Here is a 27910-nt window from a genome sequence, read left to right as displayed (position 1 = left end):
TATACCTGGCCATTTCAGAGCCGTCTTCTCTGCAATCTCGTGCTCACTGTGTGGAACAAAGGAATATACTCTGCAAGAAAAGTTTGTACACACTGTTGCCATGCCACATTTTGATTCAGCATGCTTTGCACAAATTTTTATTCTTTACACACAGTATAAATAACATTTTATCAGACATGGTACTTTTCATTTATCTGTCCTGAGGACACGGGAACAAGTTTCAGTCATGTTGGCTCTGAGGAAGCAAGCTGAGCAGCAACATAGATAAGGTGCATGCTTATGAGGTCTTTCTCGACCTGAAACACAATTTCAGCCAAATCAAGCACTTCTCTGTTGTATTTTCCCATGCTCTTACCCTTAAAATCAACTGTTCGGCTGACGTTTTAAAAGGAAGGTAGCTTCTCTTCAGCTTACTCTAGTACAAGCACAAAATCTGCCAGAAGGCCTGTTCACTACTCAATGTGGCATATCGCGAATTGTCTCGTCAATCATAACTGCCCCTCCAGCCACATTATCCAGTGAAACAAGCAACCTTCCGATGGCCATTTGTAATCGCAGGCTTTCTATGCTGGAAATCGTCTGCAGCAATCCATCGAGGTGCATGACCCAGGGACTTTATGTGTCACACTGCAGCGGTGGAAGGGGAGGACTAGATAGTGTTGGCATACATGACTAACGACTTTCGTTTTAATCCTGCAGTATAGAGAAAAGTTCTTCAGCAGTGGCTGCGTACCCTCACGTAACAATTCGAATGGCCGCGCCAGGTACTGCTTCTGTATCTTTTGGTAAAGGGTGAAAGAAACTGTACATCAACTTATAGTGTTTTACGTGTTCTGGCTGAGCCATGACAGAGTCCAGGAACAAGGCTATGTCCTTCTTGCGCTTCAGGGCGAGTGCTTCATCGCTCTCTGACCCAAATACGGGCCCGCGAGACAAGGGATAGAATTCATACTCCACAAACCTCTTGCTCATCTTTCCGTAGAGTTCGAGGAACTGCTTGTACGTCCTCATCACTTTCTGAGCAGGCGGAAACTGTCTGGTAACACGGACAACAAACACATAGTACCTCTCGGGGTGGTAGCGCAGCTTCATGTCCTCCAAGGACAAGGCGACAATACGTCCCTCTGAGGCCATACTGAACTCCTTTGGGTTAAAAGACAGCTTCATGGCACACTCCTGCGTCTGATGTCCCAAACTAGCAATGTTATGAATGAGAAAGTTGATGCTGGTCGCCAGGGTTGCCACACTCTCCCGTATCCGTTTCTCAAAGTGCCTGGCCGCCTCTGCATCCGTCTTGTCGAGGGACATGGATCGACGGAGGTACCCTATCGCTTGACCCGTGACGTCTCCGATGCCAGAGTAGGTCATGATCTTGAAAAGTGACAAGAAGACACCAGCATTGCGCCGAAGCACATTGTAAGCGTCGCAGCACAACCTGATGAACTGGGTGTCGCTCCCGTTCTTGCGGATCACGTACACCATGTCGGGTGTGAGAGCCACAGGTGCACGGTCTCGTCGAATGCCACCCAACGTTTCTGCCTTTCCGAGGACCTTTCCAAAGTCGATGTGCAGCATGTGGCCAGAAGTGGCCAGGAGAATGTTGTCGTTGTGGCGGTCACCAACGCCCAAGATGTAGGTGGCCACACAGCAACCGGCACAGGAACGGACAAAGTTTTCGATAGCCGCGTGGTAGTTAGCTGGATCGGGGTGTTGCTTGAGGAGCCAGTCGGCTATGGTTCTCGTGTTGAAGGATCCAGTGATGCCCAAGTGTTCAGTCTGGATGTAACGCAGAGTGCTAACATTGCGAACGGCTTCGAGTATACCGCGATTCTTCCCCGTGGCTGTGCACTTGAAGGTCAGCATCCTGAAATTGTGTAAAGTTTCTTTTTTAACTTTTTTAAGAAACAAGGGCAGCTTCACACCTGCATATTCTTGAACATGCAACCGGTTTTAATGCCTGCAATGACAATGTTATTGCATCGGATAACAACGTTAAAGCTCATTAAAAAGCTCGCAGAGAGGAAATGTGAGTACCTGAGATCTAGCCCACTTTCCAGCCACAGCTTATCCATCAGCTGAATGAGATTCAGAATAAACATGTCTTGTCGCAAGTCATCCCCCACTTTGTAGATGGTCTCAAACTTCTCAGCATCGGTATCCGTTGGCCTGAATACAATCTTCATGGGCAGGGTCTTCGAGGGGAAAACGCAGCAAGACTCTACGTCGATTCCACCGACGCTCAACGCCGGGTCGAACGGCAGTGTGGCACTACATTCCTGCAGCGACTCATCGACCCGCATCAGACCATGGCGCATAGTTTCCTCCCGCTGTGTATCGGCATTCTTCACCTTGAGCGCGATGTCCGCAAAGGTACTGTCCAGGCTCATCTGGTTGCGGACGCTACGGGCCACTTTTTCTCCGGCCATAAATGCTAACGCCTTGATCATGATGCGGACACGGCATCTCATCAGCGGTTCCTCAACCATGCATTTTAGGAGCCAGTACAGCTGATGCGCCAAGCGTACACATGTCCTCGCTCTTTGCAAAAGGAACAGTGCCAGGTGACTGTCGTCCCAACATTCGTACTTGAGAGATTCGACCAGGTGTGGAAGGTAGAGGGACAGCTCGTCGCTGCCCAAACTCTGCAAGCACTGCACTGCGTATTTCCTCACCGTGCTGTCCGGATAGCTTGGCGTGAACAGCGCCAGGGCCTCCTCGGGAGTCAATGGGTTCCATAAGTCCAGGAGGGCGTAAGTCTCGCGAATGTTCACCGCGAGATATGCTACGGGAAGGGAGAGGAAGTGGGGAAGTAGACTCGCATGGTCGCACAAGTGGTGTCTGTGCTCCCACAGTTTCGTACGCATGCTTTGGTTCAACGGCTGCAAGAGGTCATCCGTCATGAGGTCCACGAATTCGTTCTGGGTTTCAGCGTCGAGTTCGGTGAAAGCCTTCCTTTCGACATTCGAAGACTTGAGCGGAACCTCCAGGTCACTGACGTACGGAAGACTGAGAAGGATGCTGCCAACATTGTTCTCGTTTCCTGAGGCCGGGCCATTGATAGAACTCACTGTGGGAGGCCACAGACCCAGAAGGAATTCCCCGCCATTGAAGCGACCCGGGTCGAGAAAGAGATTGAGTCCCGTCCATCCGACGACTTCGTCGTGCCCGTCGCGCAGGCCCATCACCGTTAAATAGAGCCGAGCTTCTCGAGGGAGATGCTTGATTGGGATGTCCTTAAAGCTGAGCGTCTCCTCAAAGCTGGCGCAGCTGAAGAACTTCTTGGTCACGTACACGTGGCGCGTTTCCTTCCTCGCGATGGCGCGCTCCCCGTAGACGATGCAGCTAATTATGCGGAACGTGTCATAGTTGTTGACCCAGCCCTTCTGGAGCTGTTGCAATGTCTTAATCTTGGGGCAGAAGCAGTGAGAAGCGTCGAGAGTCCATCTGAGACTCTCATCAAAGAACTCTACCTGAAAATCGACGGCGCGTTTAGAGGAATACAAGTAAATCAGATGAGCTATACATTTTTCCAGTTCTTCCAAGAGCTGCGTAATGAGGTACACCTTCTTGGTGTGGCCGATATCGTCCCTCTTTTCCGCGATGTCTGCGTAAAAATTTCTCAAATCGGCAACGGCCTGGTAGAGGTCGGCCGTCTCGGTCGCTTTTAGCAACGCGCACAGATTCTTCACTGATTCGCACACTTTCTTCACCGCTGTGTCTGTATCGTCGGGCTCCACGGGACCCACCAGTTCTTGTGCTATGGACTCAAAGGACAAGACCCTGTCCTTGATGTGGTCGAAGGAGGGTTCGTCGAAAGCGTCACACTCAATATTGAGATCGCACCATTCTCGCGTACAGAGTTGCCAGTTGCGCGACACGGCATTTCGGTCGACAACCGTCAGCCAGATGTCTTTGTCCAACCTCTTGCAGGCGCACACGTGTTCGTAGTCGCTCAATAACGATTCATTGGAAAGATACTCATCGTACCCGGTGACTTTAAACACGTACTCGCCTTTGGGGCTCCCGAGGAAAGGCTTAAGGCTGTCGATCAAGTAGCCCACTTTGGTTCCCGCTGGACAGGAGAAAGATACGGGTTTATGGAACTGCTGGGCAAACACTTTCATTCTAACCGTAAAACTCTCCGCGAAATTATACTGCAATGTTGGACTGATGATAAGTCCCGTGTATGGCGTCGCCTCTGGCTGCACTCGATTGGCAAGTTTTGTGAGCTTTCGTTCCAGCTGTTGACTATGAAAGTTGAAGCGTTTCTTGCGAAGACAGCCTGCCAAGAAGCGAAATGTATGGGGGGCGCTTTGGTGGCTGACGCTCGTTCGAGGGGACATTGAGGCACTTCGTGGCCTCTCAATTCTTGGGTCCAGTGTGTCAGGTACCTGTAAAAGAGATGTCTGTTTCGTCGTACAGCTTAGTAAGTAGGATATCTCACGATAAAATTCTGTAGTTTCTTAAGGGAATGAGCGTGTGCCCTGGAATAACTCACTGCTTGCGCTTTATTAAAGGGAAAGTTCGCTCTGTCTGACCCTAAACAACTCTCCTGCGATATACAAAGTGTGTTTTTTCTCTTTTTTGACAGAGGCTTTATTTAAACAAACAATTAGAGAGTCATAAATTTCGTTTTTGCAGGTGGGGCTAATGGCCAGATGGACATCCAGTAGGACAGTGTATGCAACTACTGGGCTACTGATTAGCTAAAATTCATTAACTTATTAATTATTATTAGGTGTTTTCTGGGAAATGCCAGCAGAACTGGAGCTAGTCATTATTCAAGTTCATCCTCCTCATTAAACACAATGAGAAGCGAACGGACCTTGAAATATAAATTCCCGAATTTTGCTATGCAAATGAGCCGAAAGGAGCGACAGACATTGCACGTGAGAGGGCCACGTGCTGGAGTTCATTGGAGTAGGCGCTAATTTGTTGGTCAAAGAGACCACTCTCCGACCCAGGTAAGGCCAAGATCACGTCGTTTCTGCGCTACAGAAGTGCATAGTTCTGGTTTCGGCTCATTTGCATAGCGAAATTCGAGAATTTATATCTCGAGGTGCGTTCGCTTCTCAGGGTGTTTAATAAGGGCGATGGATTTAAATAATGACTGGCTCCAATTCTGCTGTCACCCATTTCCCAGAAAACATCCGATTAATAAGGACATTAATGAATTTTAGCTAATTAGTCGCGCAGTATTTGCATATGCTGTCCTACAGGATGCCCGCCTTGCCGCATAACCCACCTGCAAAGATGGCATCAGCGCTGCTCTCACAGGTTTCTTTTTTAATTTCCTTCCTTTTTTTTCTTTTCGATCTGTGTCGAATAAATAAATAAATAACACCGTGTATATTTCCAGTGTTGTTCGTGTATTGTGGTGACAGCCGCCTGGCGGACACTGACCCACGGGGAGGAGCAAGCAGGAGAACCTGCTGACCAGCTCGTGTGACGCACACATAAACTTCCGCTAGGATGACCACGTGTGCGTGCACTCGCTATACACGTCCTCTTCACGTATTGTGTTCTAGCGGCTCTCCAGCGAACCACGCTCGGCGCCCTCCAAAAGAAATCCACGTGGGCAGCACAAAGGGCCAAAACCGGTCTGGAGTGGGACCGACGCGAGCTCGCGCCGTTCGTGCGGTCTCCCCACTGGTCCCCACTTCTGTCGTCCCCATACTGCGCCATCTAGTGAAGACGGAGATTTTAGGAAAAAATATTTCCGGAAACAGCACCACAAGCGATGCTGCCCCGACGACCGCTTGATAGGTCGCGCGTTCAAAGACACGGCCCACCCGGGGGCGGACCGTGTTATCAAGGGGCCCCTCTCCAGTATATGAGGGATATGCTCCCGTTTGCCTCCCTCCACCGCGTACGCGGAGTTGAAGGACGGAGATAATTCTTTTCGGCGCCTCAAGGTTATGCGCATGCGCGTAGCCCGTGGTGAAAAAGGTCCGTACCCCCAGGGAGCTTATAGCGCCGCTATGAACTGAAACTCGGCCCATTATCCCATTATCCACGAGGCGTCAAGGTCAGCGAAACCGAAACGTGAAGGGCTGTTCTGCCTCCCACATGACAGTAATCTCCCAGGATGCAACGCGTGCGCTAGGAGCACCGGGATTTCCGCGACAGCGGCGATCGAAGCAAATCATTCACAGAGTTGAGGTCACGAGCCGAACAGAATTGTCGTCACGCTGACGTCGCGCATATCACGCTCTTCGGGGGAATTGCAAACCGTATGGATTCCAATGATTCATAATACCGACAATAAATTCCCCGCTCCAGCCAACGAAAGGTGAGGCAGTGATGCACTATCCCGCGGCAACAAAAATTTATGAATCGATGCCTGATGAGGGAACTACCCAGGGATCCCCCCCCCCCCCAAGTGACACATAATAACATACTCAAGTAATATACCGCTACCGAATTCCGACACTCCCTTTTATGGCGAACATCTTGGGCAAATCTGGCTGGCACCATCCCTTTCACGGAACGGAAAGAATTCTATCGAGGTATCGGGCTACTTCCACTGTACTTATCCACTACGATACCGACAAAGCTAATGCAAACGCTGTTCATTGGAGGTTACAAGGGAATGGAATGCTATACGGGAATGTGTACCTGCGTCTCCATATTGTCTCGCTTGCGCGTTTTCTTTGCAGTTGTTCCGTGTCTTCTTCTCCTCCAAGTTCCCTGAAAAAAAAAAAAAAAAAAAGATGGAGAAAATATATGTAAAGGGTACTTTTTGATAGACACGATCTGATAAGATCACAGACAAAATGCAAATACTACACAGACGGATGCACTCGAAGGACTGCATCTCCATAAAGAGGTGGCAGATAATAGGTTGAAACCATGGACAGGGTTCAACCTCTGCGGACACGATAACTCGTGGTAAAGACGTGCCAAACCTGCCGTTCGTGAAGCCACGCAAAATGCATCCTTGAGGACATGAAAAACTTGCTGGTTCACGCTGCCCAGCGAAAGTCACATAGAAGCCACTGTACTGAATGAGGCGTGGCAAATCGCATTTGTTCCTGCTTGGCAGTGTGTTGTTTCCCCGGTGACATCCAACCAGGAAATGCTACAAAAGTGTCCCTACAGCGACGGCGGAGCCGTTGAATATATCACCGATTGAAGTACGCGATATTGAAAAATGGAAAATTCAGCGATCTAGCGAAGAAGCAAGCAGCACAAATCCTGCAGACAGAAGCAAAAGCCTCAGGTCCGGAAGGAGATGCCAATATTTCGAAGACTGTTCTTACTTATGATGGCCAGATGCGTATACGAAGAGGGGAGTCAAGTCCTGTAGATCACATAAACAAAATACAGAAGCCGACACTGAAGATTTTTGTTTAATTTGTACAAGCTTTCGCGTGGAGGTCCACGCTTCCTCAGGTACCTGAGTACCTTGGTACCTGAGGAAGCGTGGACCTCCACGCGAAAGCTTGTACAAATTAAACTTAAACAAAAATTTTCAGTGTCGGCTTCTGTATTTTGTTTATGCTGGCCAGTATGATATATGCATTGATTGAGAAGTTACCCGTCAAAAAGAACTCGTTACAAATTAAGCTACCGTGTGAAGTTAATAACCAAGATCTTCAGCCGAAATGTAGCTCGCAGTTACTGAGTTACTTAAAAAGAGGAACTAGTTACTTCCAGTTACATCGGACATCAGCATTACGCAGGTGCAGCGCGCGTGAGCAGCTGAGTTAGACCTTGAGTTGCTAGCGAAGGAGTGCAACACGCTTATTTCGTTTATATCCAACAATAGACCTCTTCCTGTTTGTAAGCAAATGACGTCATAGTGTTCGATAGAGGTCGAGCCCGAAAGCCACGGTCCTGGGGCGATTACGATGGTCCCTCAAAGGGACGCGACCTTCGGTCCTACTTTTCTTTCAGTAGGGGGCAGCGAACGAGCGCCCGCTCGTGGAACCCAGCCCTCTCCTTCTGATTTGTTTCGGTTCCAGTCTGTCTGCCAACGTCATGATGACGTTTCTCGTGTAGAGGTCTATTCGAATGCTTTCCATCTGACTCCTTGTGGGCGCACAATGGTTCAGCTTCATTTCAATGGCAGCAGTTATTACCTCCTGAGTAAAATACTGTGATTGATTGAATATCACGTTTTATGGCAAAACATGCCACGAAGAAACCGGAGAGAAAGCAATAAAATATGTGCACGTGAGTGAAAAGCGAAGTAAAAGTAACTTGGAACTTAAGTTACTTTGGCAAAGTTACTTGAAAAAGAAACAAGTTCCTCTGAAAGTTACCACGGCGCAAAAGTACCGAGTTAAGTTAAAAGTTACAAAAAAAAAAAAAAAAGATCTTAGTCACAGTAACGAGTTACCTCGAACTCTCGGTATATGTACCGGTAGTAATACTGCGTAATTTCTTCGAGGGTCTCCTTTATTCTCGTCCACTTTTCGAATCCTTTTAGTCATATGAAAAGAAGGCCTGTCCTGCGTTTGTCGGAAACAATTCAAGGAGTCAAACAGACCTCGGCTACAGAGGGAGTCAACCGTGCTTTTCCGAAATCGGGTCCGCGTGTAAGAAACTCTTCGCAAGATGATTCACTCTCACGAACCTGCATATTCGTCACCGAAGGACACCTACCTTTGCGCTTAGCAATCACTGTGTGTTTGAGGGCTTCATAATACAAAGTCGAATCAAATGTTCCGTCGTGCGCCGAATTTGTTGCGAGGCGTCCGGCAGTAGAAGAAGGAGTCCTCGCTGTACCTGGCTGTTTATACGATGTCCCCCACTAGTCAGCAATTCCTTTCCCTCGCGTTAGCAGAGAAATCGGCGAGATTAGATGTCCTCTCTCAAGGTGTGTATACGTAAAGATAAGCGGACAAACATACCGGGCTGTGGAGGTCTGATATCTTTAGTATTCGCGTCAAATACTGGAAAGACGTGGGAGGGCCGTATAAATGAAGTTATCGGAGCTATATTGAATATGTGAAGTCTTCAAGGAGCACGGAGAGGGCGTAATAAAAGGCATAAGAGGGCCTTCGGAAGGAGGCTCAGGGACACACTGCAGGGAATGGGGTCGGCTGTTGGGAGTCTTTGCTCTTTGAACACAGATTCCTTTCCATAAAAGGGCCCACATGATGAACGCTCACCGACCATACGGGTAGGACTGGTTACCAACCGATATTTGCCCTTCGAATCTACTCTCGCCTGGTTCCGGCTTCGTGGTGAAGTTTATTTACCACCGGCGCACCAAGAGAGTAGAGAGACTGACAGCAGGACTTTCTCCGACGTACGTGCACTAGATACGTTCCAAACAATTCCTAATCACTGGAAAGCCCGCTAACAAAGGTTTGACACACAGTTTCTTCCATATTTGCGTAATGTGTTCCCTATGGGACCTCATTCTGGCCAGGTCGTCTGTGAGAGGGTCTTTTGGCCAGACATCCACCTTCTATGTCAGATAATGTGCAATTCGTTTTACGAGGGTAACGCCGTACGACCGAGAGATCGATTATTTTCGCTAAGAAACTGCGAACCTACTTACATTTCTCCACATAGTACCACGCAGTCGGCTTATGCCGGTAAACATACGACATAGTGCCGTGTTCCGCCCGGACATCCGCGCTTACCATCGTTGCATTCTGCGTGTTCCGGCTGCCTATCTGTCTCGCAGTTCATAATTGTAGCAATATTTTGTGACGTCTATCGAAAGCGAGGAAACATTCCTTTTCCAGAGGGAATCCGAGGGTACTCGAAAGCGATGATTTGTCCAGCCCCCCCCCCCCCAAATGTTCAGTGACACCCCCCTAACTTTTTCAGCTGTTTACCCTCTACAGGGGATGCCCTTTAGACACATGTCGGTAATGGTAGGTGTAATGACGTAACTAAAATAATGACACCCCCCCCTCCATTTTTTTTCTAACACCCCTCCGGGCTTGGGATTCTGGACGAACCACGGCCCGAAAGTTATCAAATTGGTTACGTTGGTTCTCGTAACCAATCAATCATGAGCTGCTCTAGAGGGTGGCGGTTACTAAAACAATAAAAAAAAATCAACACAAGAACAAGAGAGAGGAACAAAATGGTGCAGCATGAAGCATTGAGATTTGCAATAGAAAGCACAACAGGAAAAATATCCCCCATGACAGCAAATAAAGTAGCGGAGGAGTTACACAGTGAAGGAAGTGACCTGCCGATCTGCCTATACTTCAAGTACCATCTCCGAGGAGACTGCAATTTAGAGCTACTTTATCGTACGAGACATGAAACACAGATAAATAGGGTTCGTTCACGCGTGACTTATCGCGCACTTTGCTCGCTGTACGCCAAGGCCAACCAAGAAGGCCAAAAATGCCGTCTGTGTACCATTCCTGATCTTTAGCTCCACCGCAGCGAAATTTCATCGTGGTCCATATGCACTCACCTGCTGAATGTTGAGCCCGCATGAGAGTGAAGAGAGATCCCGCCTGTGCTTCACAAGAAGGATCACTTGCTACATGATTGACCTCAATTGCTCAGATGCTCGCTTTCGTCCCCTTCCTTTAGATGTGCACTTGAAACCCTCCCTTGTAAACACGGTGAGCCGTCAACGCTAAACGACCCTTTTTAGAAGATACTCGTGATCCGTATATTTTGTTACGCCGACTGGATCGGACATGTGGACTAAGAATGTTCATACAGAAGGGTCACTAATATTAGAAAGGAATGAACCGACAATTTACGCTTATGAATCTATTAGGAATGACTGGTCCAGAAATAAAAGTGAAATTCACGGTGAAGGGACAAAGCGCAAAATAGGACCTTAGAAAAACTCGTTTTAAGCGTGCAAAAATAAGATTTTTAAAACGGGGTCCGAGGGCACCACGAGGCTAGAGAAAGGTACACTGAACGTAGCACACTATAGTGAAACTGGTAGGAGGCGGGGTTCGTCTCTTTGTAGGAGTGCCACTCACTCGGTACTACCTGATTTTTACTGCCTGGATTTGAGGGAAGTGCACCAACAGCAAAATCACATATACAACAGACACGTGCAAAGCAGGGTGATTTCACGCCGGGTCAGGCAGGCTGGCAGAACGTAACTTCGACCATCTCTGAAGCAAAAATTTTTTTGATGTGCTGTTTTCAGTCGTCATGAAGAACGTTTGTGAGTAAAATGAACGATGTCACGAGTGGGAATACATATATGGGATGCGCGCTGTCGAATTTTCGCATTTTCCGTAGACACCCCCTCACAAAAAGACTGTTGGGGGCGTTGCCCTAATTCACAATATGATGTACTCGCTATGCGAAGGAAGAGCATTTCGAGATGAACACAATGATGTAGATCACTTTCGGGTATCACAACTGGGGGACCAGTTGTGAGGTTCCCAAAACGTATCATATTTTACAAATGAGACAACTTTGCGATTTTTTATCTCCTCAAAGGCAAACCTTAGGATCTTCAGAACTTAGGAAGCAATGCTACCCACCCCAGACAATACGTGGAAAAAAATTCAGCTGAGTATGTCAAATAGTTATGAAGATACGTGGCATCAAACTGCGTAGGAAGCGCAATGGTCGAAATGCCCACATTTGAATGATAATTCATTAAAAAATAACCACCAATGATCATCAACTACTTTCACCGCCAATATGCCTCCTAGGGACAAAGCTTTAACATATGTTTGAAAGAAAAAAATTGAAGGGGTCGACCGGACCAGCCTGCCTGATCCGGCGTGAAATCACCCCAGCACTCAAAAGTTAAGTTACCGAATGCCAGGTAGAAAATCAACTGAGTATATATAGGACACTAAAGACTCAATCTTGAAAAGTATTTGAGTAGAGCACCGTATATATATATATATATATATATATTCGTAAGAGAAATTCGGAACTGTTTCTGCCACCAGACTCGACGTAGGGCAACAGTGCAAGGACACATTGTGCCTATACGCACGGCGACTCTTCGAACGAGCAAACATCGTCAGCACTTCTGAACAGATCGTTGTTCATGCACTGTCACCGGTCGACGACCGAGGCAAATTGGTGACCAGCATCGCCCTACTCAGTTCATGCGGATAACTGCGATGTGGAGGACAGAAATAAAGCGTATAGTAGTAGCGTAAAGCGTATATAGTAGTAGTTGAAGAAGCTCCTGAAGGCAACATCCTGCAGTGTGGCAGCGCAAGGTATGTGTGGTGTAGTGTGTGAACTGCCCAGTGGGAACTTGCTGGCTACCAATTATCGGCCGGTCATCGGCAGTCGGCAGGCAAACGACGTCATCGGCCAAGGATGCTTGAGACAAGCATAGGACAATGTTGTTGGCTAACGGACGCTGGCCCCACAACACGCCCTGACACCTTGTCGACATCGTCGACGACACCGTGTCGACGTGTCGTTAGAGCCTTGACATGCACCGTCTGACCAACATCGGGTGATTGCCGCGAAGAGATTCACAGAAAAGAACGCACAGCCGCTATTTTTTCGGTAATACAGCAAAGCATATCACGAGATTTAAACCGTATTCTTTTCTGTAGACACTTCTTCATTAACGAGTGTTCAAAAAGTTTGCAAAAATGATTTGAGGAGTATAAGTAAGCAACAATTAAGATATATCCGTTCATAAATGTTCAATCTAAGTGTATAAGTAAGCAATAAGTTCATAAGTGTGGGAGGTTCAGTGTACAGATGTGTGTTGCCGGCAATAAATATCTGCAATTTTCTTTCGTTCTGTTCCTTTCAATAACTTTACCTGTTCTAGAGTTTATTGTGAAGAAATCTGGCTATAGGGTTTTCCGCAAAAGCCTGCCACATATGGTTGATGGTCCAGACTTGGCCCATGCTTGACCCATTAGTATAGGTGGCGGTGGCGGTGGTGGTGGATGAAAGGGCTCGCCGTTGTCGGCCTCACAGAGGTGGGCAACGTCACGACTGACGCCCTGGGGGAATGAGCATCCTGGGCCGACTTCTAAGGGAACTGTGCCAACATATGTCTGAAAGCGTCTGAGCAAAAACCCAGGAAAAATCCCATTAGTAAATGTGGCTACAGGCCAGTGCTCAGCCAACAGCAGCCCTACTTTTACGCACTGTTGTGTCTAGATGGTCTAGATTGGTTGCAGTACGGCCCTATCGTCTATAGGTCAGCATTTTCTAATGGCTGAATGTTGGTAATAGCAAGTTGGCCCGGGTGAGGCCAATGTCAAAACCCATTCTGGTGGGCAACGGCCCGATTTCACACCGATTTTGTTTTTCCCATTGGGTGGTGAACCCATCGCCATCGCTCTACAGCTATCTCGCGCTAGTGGTTCTGTTCTGTTTTGTAGAAGTACGTGGTAATAAACCTCTACCCGATTGAATACCTTGCGTACAAGACATCACGCTGGCGACGAGCGAGGCCAAGAATGTCCACGCAAGGTGGAACAGCAGACTTCAACAGCACATCTTGGTCCCTGTGGATCAAACAGTTTTGCCAGCTACATTAAACTGACTGAATAAAGTGTTCCTTTCGGTTGTTAACGTTTGTAGACGTCCTCTCCTTTAGCTTCCATTCGCGCTGTTCATCCAGACACATTTGTCCGACGCATCCACTAAACCTGAGGTGTGTCTGCACATCTGCTTACCGCAAAATGACGTTTCCGGAACATCTGAAATGAAATGTATGCTGTGCAGGGGCGGATCCAAGAGCCTTCTGCAAGGCGTGTGCGTTGGTCTAAGACAGCATGCTATACATACACTGTCTAATGGTGCCGACAGCAATTGAGAGAGGGGGGGGGGGGTCAGGACATCCGGAGCCGCTCCTGATACCGCCCAGCCAAGAACACCTCAAGTTCATCGTTTTCTGTACCTCCCTGCTTCCCGAAGAAGTATATAAGGAGCAACTTAAAATATGAGACCCAAGTTATACTGGCTACTGAAAGAAGTTGTAAGATGCAAAGAAACCCCCAACAACAGTATTCAAGATAGGGTAACTTGAGTAGTGGTATTGAACAGTGGTATGTCCAGAATCGAGCAGGGTGTGGAGGTGGGGGGGGGGGGGCGCAGGTCATTGGGGGAGATGGTATTATTAGTTATACGTTGTAACAGCTTGATGTACGATTGTCGACGAGTGTTTCAAGCTGAAATAACAAAAACCCACTCTGGTGGGGGCGCCGCCATACATTTGTGGGGAGGGGGGGGAGGTCTGGATAAATCGCTGGTATTTAGATTACGCGCAAGGCTGACAAATATATATTGGGACAGCCGCTCCTTCGCCGCAAGTCACAGGAAGAAAAGCTGCACGTGCAAGCAAAAAAAAAAGACCGCCCGTGAATGTGCGATCGTCAACCTCCTCCGTCACCCATTGCCGCGACCTTCGAAGGTTCGAACAGTTCTCACCGAGCGTGACGTTCAGAAAGACAAAAGTTAAGCAAACGTATGGCAGTGAAAGCGGGTCTTTGTTCGACCGATGACATCTCGTTACATGGGACGGTCAGCCAGAAAAAACGAAAGACCACCAAAAGTGAAGCGCGCCGCGACCAAAAAGCTTGCCGGAGGGACGAGCGGACGTTACTCTACGGCCCCCCAGTAACGTCGAGCGAGGGGAGGGGACTACCCACTTTTCAAATCCAGACGGACGAACGACGCTTCGGCTCCTCCGCCGGCCCTTTTTTTCTTTTCACTCCAAGCACACACACACAACTATCGAAAACGTTTCTTCATTCCGGATCACAGGCAGGTAAGTCGAAACGTTTTTGGTATCGGCAAATTAAAGAGGAAGCTCCTCGTGTTGTTTACAAGATCCGGACAAAGCCTTTGTCGCGAGACCGGGTTCATCGAGGGACGTTTATTGTCACGCCGCGGCCCAATTTTTTTTTTTGTGCAAAAACTGTAGTCGAACCTAAAATACGTGCGTCGTGAATCCCTTATAGCTGTCTTTTGGGAGTTGTATTCAAACCGACTGGGTACGCAAACAAAGCCGGCCTAGAAGATGCCGTTGCTGTCCACTTTGTTCACCCTGAGCAGGGGGGCCGATAACATATCGTAGCATGGTGCTGTCCGAGACCCATGATTACATGATTCGTGAAACGCTATTGTGGTGATCTTACGTGGTATCACTGAATCGGCTACCCTCACTTTCAACGCGCAGCCTACCAAATTAATGCTTTTGTCATGCCCCTCGCACGACCTATGAACCGAGCAATTAGGGGAGGTCAATCGTTTCCGACCCGGCACCTTTATAATTGTTGTCGGGCATACTTGAAATGTCCCGTTGTTAACATTTTGAGGCACAATTTAGAACGTTCTTTTCTTTTCTTTTTCTTGCGATCTAAAGGAGAAGAGTTTAATTACGAAACGGCTCGCAAACGTCTGTGCCAACGGTTGGTTCATTTCAATATTGACAGCGATGGTTTCCTGCTTGTTTGCCAGTGCGGTAGAAAATATACGTATACCTACACTGCATACAATGAGTGAAGAAATATGTTTTGCACATTGACCTTGAGCGGTTCTCTCCGCGCCACCCAAAAAGATTAAAGGCAGCCAGATGCTCTCAACATGCCGAACGATCCTCTTGAAATCCGGCATGTCCTTTCTTTTTCTTTTCTTTTTTTTCCTTCTCAAAATAGATGCTCGCGAACCGAGAAAGGAGCTCATCCCTTCATCAGAATGTATATTGCACCACGGCTAGTCGCCTACCGAACGCCCACAAGTTCCCTTTCGCTTGTCGGTGGGGAGGGACAACCATTTTGGGGACAATGGCTCGCTCGCACCGAGACTTCACTTTATGTAACACCTTCAGTCCGTCGTTTACGAACACTACGATTCTTTTCGCCAGCCCGTGGTGGTCAGAAGGCAGGCCAGAAGCGAGTAGGCTGCACGCTTTTCTTTTTCCTCTCGTTGACGCGTCTTTTTCAGCGTTCTTTTTTTTTATTTTTTTTATGGTGTTACTCATTAGAAAGGGCGTGTTCCCCTTTCTCCTTTTCTTAGCGTACTGCAAAAACGCTTTAATTTCGCGGCACCAATCTTTCGCGAATCGGATACAGGGCACACATTCGCGGCCAGTATTTCTTTCACGAATTCGACATGCTACTATTTGTAGCTTGGTTGGTTCGCTTCGTGATAAGGCCGAGATTGCCTGTACCGCATTTGATAAAAGCGGCATTGGTAAACACGAAATAAAACTGCAACCAGGGTTCAGGAAGGGGTACTCGAGGTTCCCGTGTGTACCCTTCCTGAACTCCGGTTGGAGTGTTGTGCTTACCACATAGTCTGACCCAAGAGCAGACACACTTGTATCGAGCTGTTCTATAGGCACATTGCGCATGCTTGTGCGACGAAGTTGTTCAAATTCTTACTAATATCCTTGCAACGTAGCAGTCGGTTGTTACGCAAAATTTTCACGTGCGCTCTAAAACATACGCGAAACGTTCAATAAGCGAAAACTAGAGGTGCGCGAATATTAGGAGTTTTACAGCATGCAGATGTGCGACGTTATCTGCAACTTCGCGGCATGTCCAGTTATTGTGACACGCTTTTCAGGAGCATTTTCCCCACTTGTTGCGTTCCCTCCAAACTACAAAAGCGCCCCCACCCCCACCCCGTATTCCAAGCAAAACTCCCGTCCCATTCCCAACGAAAAAACGACTTGTCGGTCGGTGGTATTCCACTGCTCTACATTGAATACCTTTTTTTAACGACAATGAGGTATGCAGAAGTTAGACGTATTAAACCTGTCTGTCTGTCTGTCTGCCCGCGTGCACTGCATTTCTGCGTTCTATAGTGCACATCGCAAGTCGTACAGTGATTAATGCCAAGAAGCGCCGTATCGCAATGCTAACTCATGCGTGCCCCATCTGCTTAATGAAGAGCGCCTATTTGTGGCTTTCCCGCAATGCACCGTCACGAAGGTCCACACGCCCAGTGCACGCGGGTCCTCTTTTCGGTAGTCAGGAAGTTCTACGTGTATTTCCCGCTGCCGAAATAAACGAATGCAGGGAAAAGAAACAGCAAGTCTTGCTCGAGCCTTGTATAGAGTTCAAGGGGTCGACAGACCAGAGGAGTATGCTTCGCATACATTTATAGGCCATTGTTCAGGTCTATAAGGAATGGTAATCCTCGTGGGTGGACATTGGATTTCATTGGAGCACGTCGGTCCGGATAGTTGTTTTCAGGGCGTGCTCGTAAAATATGGAGGAAAATATTTAGAATGCAGAGGCTGCCGGAGGTTGCTAGATGGGCTTTGGACCACCTTCTTCGGCCGACAGTCTTTTCTCTATCAATGTACTCTTTTTTCAAATTCTATAAAGTACGTGGAAGTCAGCAACACAGGCGTCTGTGCTTAGCTCCGAAGAAATGGCAGTATGAAACATATTTGGCTTGCTAATTAGTTTCTAATGGGTTTTACACGATCTAGTCTCTGAAATCGACGATGGCTCGGACCACAGCTGGATACATCCAGGGCATGGCACATCCAGGATTTTTCTGAGGAAGGTGTCCGGTCTTGAACAGCATGCAACGTACAAAACTTAGGGTCAATAAACCTCAACCCGACAAACGTCATCTTGGCTTTGGTAGACAGACCGAAGCTCGCGTCCCTTTCAGAAGCCATCGTAATCCCCTCAAGACCGCCACTATAGCTTTGAACGTAGTTCAACTCTATCAAATTCGTGGCGCTGTCGAACACCATGACGTCATTTGTTTACAGACAGGTAGAGGTCTATTGAAGCACCATGTCACGACAAAAACTGAGGAGCATTCAGGGCATCCGGACCCCTACTGAATCCGCTCCTGGGACCAGGACCTCGGACCATGTAGGGGTAGAGGAATATGCAGAATCTCAATGCCTCAAATGTTATTCAGGATGCGAACGAACAGCCTCGAGAAACGGCTTTCGCTGTCGTGGTCCGAACGTGTTTGCTGCCATGCTTTACGGGGCATGTATGAGGTGACAGATAACGCACGTCCACCCCAATCGGATCTCGAAATATCAAAAGGGTCACTTCTACCCGCGGGGACGATTCTCCCGATAGAGCACAGAAAGAGGAGGTTAGCAGGTTTCGCGGTTACGGCAGCCGGTTTCGTCTTGTTTTCCAAAACTTTTACGTAAAAGAGGTACAGGAGACATTGAAACGCCTTCAGTGGGACAAGATGCGTCAAGTAGCCGCCGTTTACGATGCCATAACGTGAGTGCCTCTCGCTTCTACTTTCTCTTCCCAACCACGAGAAGACCCGTAAAGTAATTCATTAGTAATTCATTACAAGTAACCCAGCTACTGTACCTAATTATATTCTCAGTAATTAACTGCTTCAATGGTTGTTTTCGGTATTACGTAATTGTGCCTTTAATTTAACCACTTTTGCGGGCAAATTGTAACGCACTTTGAGCTACTTTTGAAATTACTTTGCACACATTTTGCACGAGAAAAGGCCCCTTCTTTCAACATTTACTGTGGCATTCTTACGACATTCACAACGTTTCTTTGATGCTTTCGCAGCCTCAGTTCAGACCTGTCTTTATGTATCTGCTAAGCATAGTATTCAAACTCCAGTCATTTCATTTGTCCTTTCAACTAATATTTCCGCATCTGCACTCTGTTCTTCATGGAAGAATAAAGTTGTGCATCAAAATTATGTATTGAAATAAATGCAGCGCGGTGTAACCCAATTACTTTCAGACTAACTGCCCTTATTAAATTACAAGTATGATGTTGCAACTGTAACTGCAATTCAACTGCTTCGGAAAAGTAATTTTTAAAGGTCTGGCCACGAAGATTCGTAATTTGCTCGGTTGCAACGTCCATATGAGATCAAATGTTACGTAGTTTCCGGACGTTTTTCAGACTTTTTCTTTTTTTCACTAACTCGACGTCTAGCATAAATTCTGCGGTCCATAACGTAATTTATTTTCGAACGATACCCATGGATAACGATGGACACCCAACGATGGCTCATGACTGACCTTGCATTTAGTCACGTGATGTCTGTGCCGCGACAGGCGCGGTTACCGAGTCCCTCCAACCATATGGATCCAGCTGCGAATCCCCCGAAATAGCGCTACTTTAACAGGAAACACGGGGGTTACGTGGGAGCTGCACTACATCAGCGCCCCTTTTCACCATCTCGGGTGCGTGTGTATGTTTACGATGTGGAGTGTATCAGAAGCCTCTTCCTGACAGCCGTATATGGCGGGCCCCTTCCTTCAATGCATGTCGTGTACTTTTTCTTGTCGATCATCTTCTTCTGCTTCCAGGATTTTCTGCTTAGTTATCGCACATCACCGAGAAATTTTGAGACACTCAATATAATTTCATCACTGCTTTTCAAATCGCAGTAATTCACCCTCCAGGTGTGAGGGATCTCTCGACCAACCGTAGTTTACCCAGAAGAACAAGCACGGGTAGGGGTGAGGTGGGGTCATAATTATAATGACGTTGTAACGCGAGCGAAGTAACGGACAGGGCCGTGTTCTCGCTGCAGCACGTTCAGATTTGCTGACTACTATAGTACGAGAGTGGCCGGCTTCACTCTCGTCCTGGTTGGCTAAGCAGGCAAAGTGGAAAACGGTTCCTCGTGTCGGAATACTTTTTTTTCTAATCCTGATACCCTGATAGCCGAGGTAGATAACACCTCCAGCGATTTCTTGCATCACACGCGCATTGATCGTTTTTCAGGATGACAATCGAGGTAGAAGGAATCGACCACAAGAGCCTGCCGGAGGACGGCATTGAAGAGATATGCAAAGAAGAAGTGGAGGAAGACCTCAAGAATGGTGACCTGAAACCTATCGACGGTGTTCCCATAACGGACGACGACGACAAGATAGAGACCGATAAAGTCGAGACAGAAGAAGCCCCCAAGGACGAAGTTCTTGACATTGACCAGGAAGAGGAGGAGGGGGAGGAGGAGCCCAAAAAGGAGTCGCGTCTGCTGAAGATTGCCCCTCCAAAGTTCTGGGAGAAGTAAGGCATTTTTATGTGTACATCCTTCTTCATAATTTGTTTTTTGGTCCCCCCTTTTGTGTTTCGTTTGTCTTTTTTTCCCCTGCACTTTACCACACCAGTAATGTGATTTTGAAGCGCTTTAGAGTATTTCGGATAACATACGTCATTGACCACCTTTGACATGGTCTTTCCATTTTTGTCTCTCAACTTCGAAAGATCAAGTTACGGTCGACAGAGCACAACTTTTTATGAGGCTGCGACAATTCTCCCCCAACTTATATCAGATAAATGTGTTACTTGCATCGAAGTGAACATTCTTAAAGCAGCGACGAGGACAACCGTAGCGTACGGAATACTGAAAGTCATGCCCTTGCGGCATCAGGGCAGACCGTACCGCCAGTTTCCCGGCAGTTGCATCAGATAATTAAAATACTCCTTTCGGCTTTCTGGAAAGGCATATGCTTCTCGCTAAGTCGCAACGATGAACGCAACACAGGGAGACACTGAAACACGAAGCGATGTCTGTCCATGTTTTATGTTGCGTCTGTCGTTGCGCCTTGGCTAGAAGGATTGGAAAAGACGGCGTTCTTCTGAGAAACAATAAGAATGACCGAGGCGCGCTTTTTAGACGTCATTGCTAGTGACGCAGTCATGAAGAACATCTGCGCTTTACCGGACATACCACGCAGAATATAGTTTTTGTCCTCCAGCTTCCCTTGTAGCACGAACTTCTGTTGCTTTTGCAGATGGTTCAAGAAAAGTGAGCCTCCAACGGAAGCCAGCAACGGTCCCGTAGATGAAACAGAAATGGTCGAGAAACAAGAAGACAAACCCGATTCGTGTGAACCTGAAAAGACGGACATCGAAGAGAAACAGGAAGAGGACGCGAAGACGGACGAAAAGTCCTCCGCCGAGGTGACCATCCCCGTAGGAGATACAGAAACCACCACAGAGAACCTCAAGGAACCTGAGGAAGACAAGACCCTCGAGAAGGCGGTTCTGCGTGACCGCATTGCCATGTACCGCAGCAAAGGGTATATACTCGCGGGCGTTGCAGTGGGGTTGCTGGTCCTTGTCACCATCATTTTAGTGGGTACCGCATTGACAGGAAATGGTCTCGCTTTCGAAGAGGACTGGAACACGCCCGTGGCAGTCACCGAATGTGGTCCCGTCGAGGGACACTTCGAGGACGGTGCCGTTGTCTTCAGAGGCATTCCGTACGCACTCCCGCCGACGGGCGACCGTCGTTGGAAGCCGCCGCTGCCCTTCCAGAAGCTGGAGGACTGCTGGGTCGGAACGCGCCAGGTCCACGAGTTTGGACCTCACTGCTACCAAAGGGAAGTTCCTGGAATGAAGTTGAACATGAGCGAGGACTGCCTTACGCTGAACGTGTACAGCCCGTCGTTGTCTCGGCGTCGACAGCGTCCCGTTGTGGTGTACATTCCGGGCAGCTCCCTGATGGGAGTGAGCGAGTCCGATCTGGGTCTGTACCCGTCGCCCAAGATGAGCAAAGACAGGGACGTGGTCTTCGTGACGTTCAACTTCAGACGGAACGCCTTTGGTTTCATGGCGCTCGACGAATTGGCGAAGACCGCCCATCCGCCGACGTCCGGGAACTACGGCCTCCAGGACCAAGTGGCGGTTCTCAAATGGGTGCAGCGGAACATTCAACAATTTAACGGCGATCCCAACAAGGTACGTCCACTTTACAATGGTAGGAAGCAATGTGGGGGTGTCAACAAGGGATGCGTTCGTTTATTGGACTCGAGCAATAATAGTAGACTCCTGGTGGGCGAAAATGCCGCGGCGTCGTCCACTTGACAGCGTCTCCTGTTTTAAAATTCGAGGATTCAACACTAGAGGTGCTCGAGAGTCGACTCGCAGCGACTCTCCTTTCGATGCCATGCATGTCGCCTGTGTCCCGCTCGCCGTTCCTCGCGAAATTCCCGTATAAAATTGAGGCAGCCTCGTCTCCACGATTTTACAGACATTCATATGACCGCATCCACAAGGAACATTTCATGGACTGGATGCAGGTTGCTGAGGTGAACACAGAAGCTGTTCATAACAGTTGAGACGTTGATAGCTATCATCCGAAGTTTGTGTTTATTTTTATTTACAACGCAGTATGCCGTGTCAGCCCATATAACGAACGTACGTACTCCTATACCACGTCGCCGCGACTTCCAGTTGCGTATGGTTCTACAATTACACGTGACAGGAAGCAAGATAAGGTCGCCATCCTGATAGGGGGATAGTATTACTGGGTGAATAAGGCAGTGTACTGTTATCTTGGACGATTTGCAATCCCAGGTGACACTCCTCGGTCACGGAGCTGGTGCAACATCTGCTCTTCTCCTTATGGCATCGGAACTTTCAAAGGGTCTCTTCAGCAAGGTCTGGGTCACTGGACCTTCAGTGAGTTTCACAAACAAGACCTTGGCCGATGTAGCTATAGACAACGAGGAGTTCCTACGGTAAGGACATGTCCTTAATCACATATTATATGAATTTTCCACCGTTGTTGCCAGCCTTCAGTGGTCATGCAGAAAATGGTGTCAAACTCGTCTATCACATTTGTCCTTTCACAGCAAACTAGACTGCGAGAGTCTCTCCTGTCTAAAAGAAAAGTCTGCCGCGGAAGTGTTGTCAGCTGTTCCGAAGTCATGGTACAACCATCAATTCCATCACTTGCCAAGCACAGAGGAACCAGATAGCCGTAGCTTGGCTTTTGTTGATGGTAAGAACACTCCACACCAATGAAAATTACCCGTCATCAAATTTTGCCGTTTGACCATTACCGTTGCAGTCATTGAGGTGCTACTAAATTCTGCAATAAATCTCATTTTCAGGCTACTTTCTGAAAAATTCTGTCAATGAACTATGGAGCACCGGAGAACACAACACAATCCCCATTGTGATCGGTTAGTCCACATTAAGGTAACCAACAACAAAAAATAATCTCGGCTGTTTCGCCATTCAGGTTCTAACCTGCAAGAATACGCGATGGAAAACGTGCTGCGCCAGAATGCAGACGCTGCTGAAGTGTCAAAGTATGTCAGAGACAAGCTTGACACCATAGACCAGAGGCTGGCGGAAGATGCTTTGGAGTTTTACATCAGCAACAACACTGTGCCATCAAAACAGCTTCACACTATGGTAATTCTTCTTGTCAAGATTTTAGGCATAGGCCAACTTTGACCACTTTGGGCATTCCCATATCTAACGGGCCAATCACAGGCACTGTGGGCAGTTTTGAAGCGCATCAGTCAAAGTTCGGATTCTAGAATACAGATGGCGGCTGGGAGGCACCTGGTGCAGAGCGTAGTATGGTGTAGGACACAGAATTTAGACAACCCGGAATTAAATTAGTAATTACAGTGAAAATTATAATACCAGAACACTCATATAAACTACAGCAAGTTTTCCTGTGCACACAACACAAGATAAGATGTCTACCCTAACATACTGCTCGGCGCGTTATTTTTTTATAAAATCTCGAGCTCAGGAATTCAACGACAATGCACTTAACATGAGGTCAACAGGGGAGATGAAATACAACCGAGCGCAAGAGTTAAAATAAAAACAAATTACTCGTTCGAGCGCTGTTGTAATCGCAAGATTTTGCTTCTTCATGTGGGCATGTAGACTGTCGTATTTTCGGGTTTTGTGATCTTTGAAAATCGCTCGGCAAAAATAGGGTAAGCTCTAGCCATATTGTGCGTGGGAAAAAAAAAAAGAAAGAGAGAATGCGTCTTGGATTTCAGATGAACACGAGCATCCGTGTTGAATGCACAGTGCTTAGCATTCTCCAGCGCCTGTACTGGTGGCTGAATTTGCACTTTCGCAAGTTCGTTTCTGTGGTGTTTCAGGTTTTACCGGGTTTAACCCCAAAAGAGCGCTACGTGTATTACAGCTCAAGAGCACGCGGCTTTTCTACGGGCTATGAACTCTCGCGTACATATATCAAACTCATTTGTTGTACGTACGAGAATCACAATGAGACAACTCAAAACAATTTCCTCCCTTCTTGCCGAAATAGATCTCGGACGTGCGAGTCACTTGCCCATTGCAAGTGTTGACCCGTGACCTCCTCAACGCAACAGGAGGCGGCGCACATTTTTACATCGTGGACCAACCGCTGAGCTCTCCAGTCACCCTGTCCTCCGCCAAGAAAGCCACGACGCTGTCTGCCCACGGCTTGGACGTCGCGGCCATCCTGGGACAGCTGGACCGCTACCTTCCCAACGCGACACGCTCAGATAGACAGTTCCAGCACAACCTCCAGGAACTGTTCTACACGTTCGTGCACAGCGGAACGCCCTCCCTTGGCTCGCAACCGCTCAAGGAGACGCCCTTCACAAATTACGTGGGCGAGAGCGTTCGTAGTCGCTCTTCCCAGCACGAATCGTGCGACCTTTGGAAACGGTACGACGTTCTCTCCAAGTATGCCAAAAAAGATTGAGGTTGCTATTGGGTAGCGTGAGAAATGCGCCGAAACTACTTAAAAGTAAGGAGGTTATTTTTTTTTTAAACTTTTTTCGCTGCCCACCACAGAAAAATCTCTATGGGGGGGAGAGTTGTATTTCCCTCCGCAGCCATTACTTTTGAAAATGGTGGAGAAAATGTTACCATTGGCATCTAACACTTGCAGTGAACGCGAGCCCAAAAATTTATTTGATTTCTACAAACGCCATTGCATATAAGTCATTTTCTCAGCTACACACAGAGTCATCGAGAGCGACGGCACTGGAGCACAGTCTCTTTGTAGCCAGTGTTTAAGACTGATCTCTTGAGTGGCTGGAAGTCGTACATTCACTCTCAGTGTTACATGCCATGTTGTAGGATTTCTCTATCGACATTTTTGTTCTATCTCTGTGAGATACGTCACTCTTAATCGACAGGTGATGCAGATCGCGTCCACCTCGTTTTAATGGACCGGGCTGCACGAGCCAGTTAGGTCTGCACGTCACGAGCTGTACGTCAGTTAAATTGTAAGCTATGGTGTCATTCAACAGGGGTGTTCCGTCACTGGAGCTTTCTTGTGCCAGGCATTCCATCAAACTGTACCGTACAAGCTGAACAACCATGGTTTACACCCACTGTAAACGATGCATGAAGATCTGTTTTGGAACAATCTATTTAACTAATTGTAATCTCATTCTAAGCGGTTTTGAACGTTCCTGGGGGCATTTCTCAATGTACATAAAATTAACTAGAATATCACGATCAGAGGGCTACATGCTTCAGTAAAATCGTGCACACTTTACGCTAAAGGCTGCACAAGCACAGCTGTGTAGAGTGTAAGTGCTGTGGCCAGGACTGTAATACACGCTGTTGCTCCATATAAAACCCATTCTTTTAATACAAAAATGGTATTGAAATGAGGTGCCGTACATCCAGCATAACTGAAACAAAACCTGCACCTACTTATAGGATTTTCTAGTGAGTATTTATCGACGGTGAAATGTGTATTGGCGAGGACACCTTCTACACGGCTCGTCATTTTCTGCACTAGGATCTCCACTCAATGTACGCCACCTTAGTTTCCAATCGCCCCGCCATGAAAAATACTCATTTTTACGAATCTCATTGTGCCTTTTAATTTAAAGCTTCACCCGCGCAACAGCGGGAGACACTTCATCGATTCGTCATCATCGTGTGTCCGTTGTATCATTCGTTCACCATCGTCAGTTTTTTTGTATACATTTTATAGTGATCTTTTTTGTGCTGCTTGGATAACTGTGGGGCTTCTAGGGAAATGTCTGCTTCGAAAGCAGAACAAATTACGTCGCCTGGAGTCCTCTACCCCACAAAGTCACTTTTTTTACGTATGTACTCCGTAAAAATGAAATAAAGTATCTTTTCAAACAAGTGCTTTCTAGTATGGCATTGTCAGAGCCTTGCATGTCCTAAACTCTGATAGGCATCAATATTCTTCGTGAGATATACCAATATTCTGATTCCTCAAAGCAGTAATGCAGTGACAATATGCACTCCTCAATACCCTTCTCCATTCATCAAGCACTCTCTGAGGGGCCACCACAAAAGATATTTTCACTGAACAGTGGCTTGCCAATTAATTTAAAAAACTGCCACCAAAAGCCCCCGATATCTTGACCTGATATTATCAGGTCAGGGTGACGTAGCATCAGCATGGCAAGCAACCGTAAGGTATCATTCCCTACAGAAAATTTGGACACAGCGTTGTGGTACCTGTAGTGTAGCCAACATCACTCATTCACCTGTGGGCTTCTCTGAAAAAGTTCAGGGGTTTCCAGATGGTGCGCAGGCCAAAGACCTCTCATACACATTAGTGGTCACCTACAATTATTATTCTTGAGCTCATGGTATATGTTTAGAGCCTGAAATTGTCGGGAAATTTTTTTTTCTTCTAAATTCGGGGAGTAAAAATTGGGTAAATAAACGTGTGCTCTAAATTTATGAAATTCGGGTGAAAATAACCTCCACTATGCTAAATTCGGGGAGAAATGGGTCTCAGTTGTTCAAACTAACTGTACTGGTTTGGTACAAAATGCTGATGTAACTGCATTTGCTGCCAAACAAGTTTACATGAAGGTCTCAGTGAGGGCAATTTGCTGGGTAAAAATATGGTTTCACCCTAAAGAGGCAACCTTCAATTCGGTGTGCAAATTCGGGGAAGAATCGGGTCAAACCCTAAAACTTCAGGCTCTATATATGCTGCACAATCTACAGCAGCAGCCACAACCGAAAAAAATTGATGTGTGCACGCCCGTAACCACTGGGCTGAGCAGAATGATAATTTGTGACTGTACATCACAAGACATCTATGACCACAGGCAGCGCCATAGTGGCCAATCCTAATGAAGAGCATAGCAGAGTGTGACAGATTGCAAAGTATCACAGTGATAATACATGTAATAAAACAGACACTGGTATTCACATAAATAAATCCATCCCGAGAACTTAAATATGAAACGTGTTACCAAAATATGCGAGTTGTGATGGCTACCCTGTGCTGCCCCCTTCAGGAACTGTCTACTCTGCAAGCTTTGTGAGGCTTTTGACCCGCTTGAGCCTGTCTCACTTTCTCCCCTTCTTCGGCAAGAACCCACCTTCTTACTAAGGTTTCCTGGTGGCAAAAAAGCAATGTTCAAAAAATCCGCAAGCAACGTATTTTTCTTTAGCTCCACGTGGAGATTCCTACCTGAACCATTAGGCTGCGCACACATTCTGGGGTGGACAGGTCCACATCAGAGGGCAAGATCACATAGCACAGTAGTACGGTCTGAAAAAGTATGAACGTTGTACATTCTGAAGGTATTTATGAAAGGGTGGAATCTGTTCAGGGAAGGGTTCCCTTGTGCTCTATGTCGTGTGTGTACAAATATTTCGATGCACCGTGACCTTAAACAATTTGAAGGATAAGGTAAAACATGGTAGACATTTAAAAGTACTAAATTTGTCGCAAGTTACCACTGATTAGTACAATCTGTGTTGGAGCCACAACTCTAACTGTAATGACAGAAAATGGTTTTAACGTAACCTTTAATGTTCGGTCCTGTTAACATCGCTGAACATGACCTGTTACATGGCTCATCTGTGAATAACTAAAAATAGTCTATAGGCATAAAGTAAAAACACCGAGATTAGTGAACAACAAAGGTGCTGCACAGCATTTCTGAAAGACTCAACAGATGTAGCTTTTTAACTAGGTAGCATTGGGACACAAATTTTGAAAAGGTTTAATATGTCTCGTGTATCTCCTATATCCAATGTTTTATGTATCTCCGCAGACAATAAATGTGTTTACAATAAAGAAGACAACAGTACATAAACATGACCACCAGCTGAATGCTCGAAATACGTCGCAGCGTACAAGATAGGACGTGCCAGACAAATTGACTACTATAACTCGACACACTCAACTGAGAGCAACGAAAAATGTTACCTTCGTAGAATTGAAGTTGAGCCTCACGAGGCCACTGAGGGACGTCCACGATCGGAACCTACAGTCCTGAACTTCACGCAATTCAGCTCCCTGCGTACTTCGTACCAGGACA

At 47.1% G+C, this 27910-nt stretch overlaps 2 protein-coding genes across 6 annotated transcripts; one reads left to right on the top strand and one right to left on the bottom strand.

The window, feature by feature from the left end:
- Positions 1–121: 121 nt before the first annotated feature.
- Positions 122–27910, bottom strand: LOC135394042 (phosphatidylinositol 4-phosphate 3-kinase C2 domain-containing subunit alpha-like). Of its 5 annotated transcripts, XR_010422753.1 has the most exons (7): positions 27799–27910; positions 27055–27135; positions 26834–26979; positions 6619–6690; positions 2035–4406; positions 356–1864; positions 122–296 (listed from the first exon to the last, which is right to left on the bottom strand). XR_010422753.1 is itself a non-coding variant. In XM_064624472.1 (6 exons), exons 2-6 carry the CDS (start codon positions 27077–27079, stop codon positions 736–738), a joined length of 3744 nt encoding a protein of 1247 aa, XP_064480542.1. In that variant the 5' UTR covers positions 27080–27135; positions 27799–27910; the 3' UTR covers positions 122–735. The 5 variants fall into 5 exon arrangements, 4 of the variants coding, with proteins under 4 accessions (XP_064480542.1, XP_064480543.1, XP_064480544.1 ...); XM_064624472.1 differs by having other exon boundaries at positions 122–1864; XM_064624473.1 differs by having other exon boundaries at positions 122–1864; positions 2035–4391.
- On the top strand, positions 14474–25736 carry LOC135394044 (neurotactin-like). The gene is made up of 8 exons (XM_064624479.1): positions 14474–14662; positions 19596–19883; positions 20612–21560; positions 22179–22342; positions 22457–22605; positions 22718–22789; positions 22849–23024; positions 23908–25736. The coding sequence occupies exons 2-8, from the start codon at positions 19597–19599 to the stop codon at positions 24328–24330; spliced, it is 2220 nt and encodes a 739-aa protein (XP_064480549.1). The 5' UTR covers positions 14474–14662; position 19596; the 3' UTR covers positions 24331–25736.

The sequence above is a fragment of the Ornithodoros turicata genome, chromosome 5 (assembly GCF_037126465.1).
Source record: "Ornithodoros turicata isolate Travis chromosome 5, ASM3712646v1, whole genome shotgun sequence".
NCBI lineage: Eukaryota > Metazoa > Arthropoda > Arachnida > Ixodida > Argasidae > Ornithodoros > Ornithodoros turicata.
This window is presented reverse-complemented; position numbering and strand designations above follow the sequence as displayed.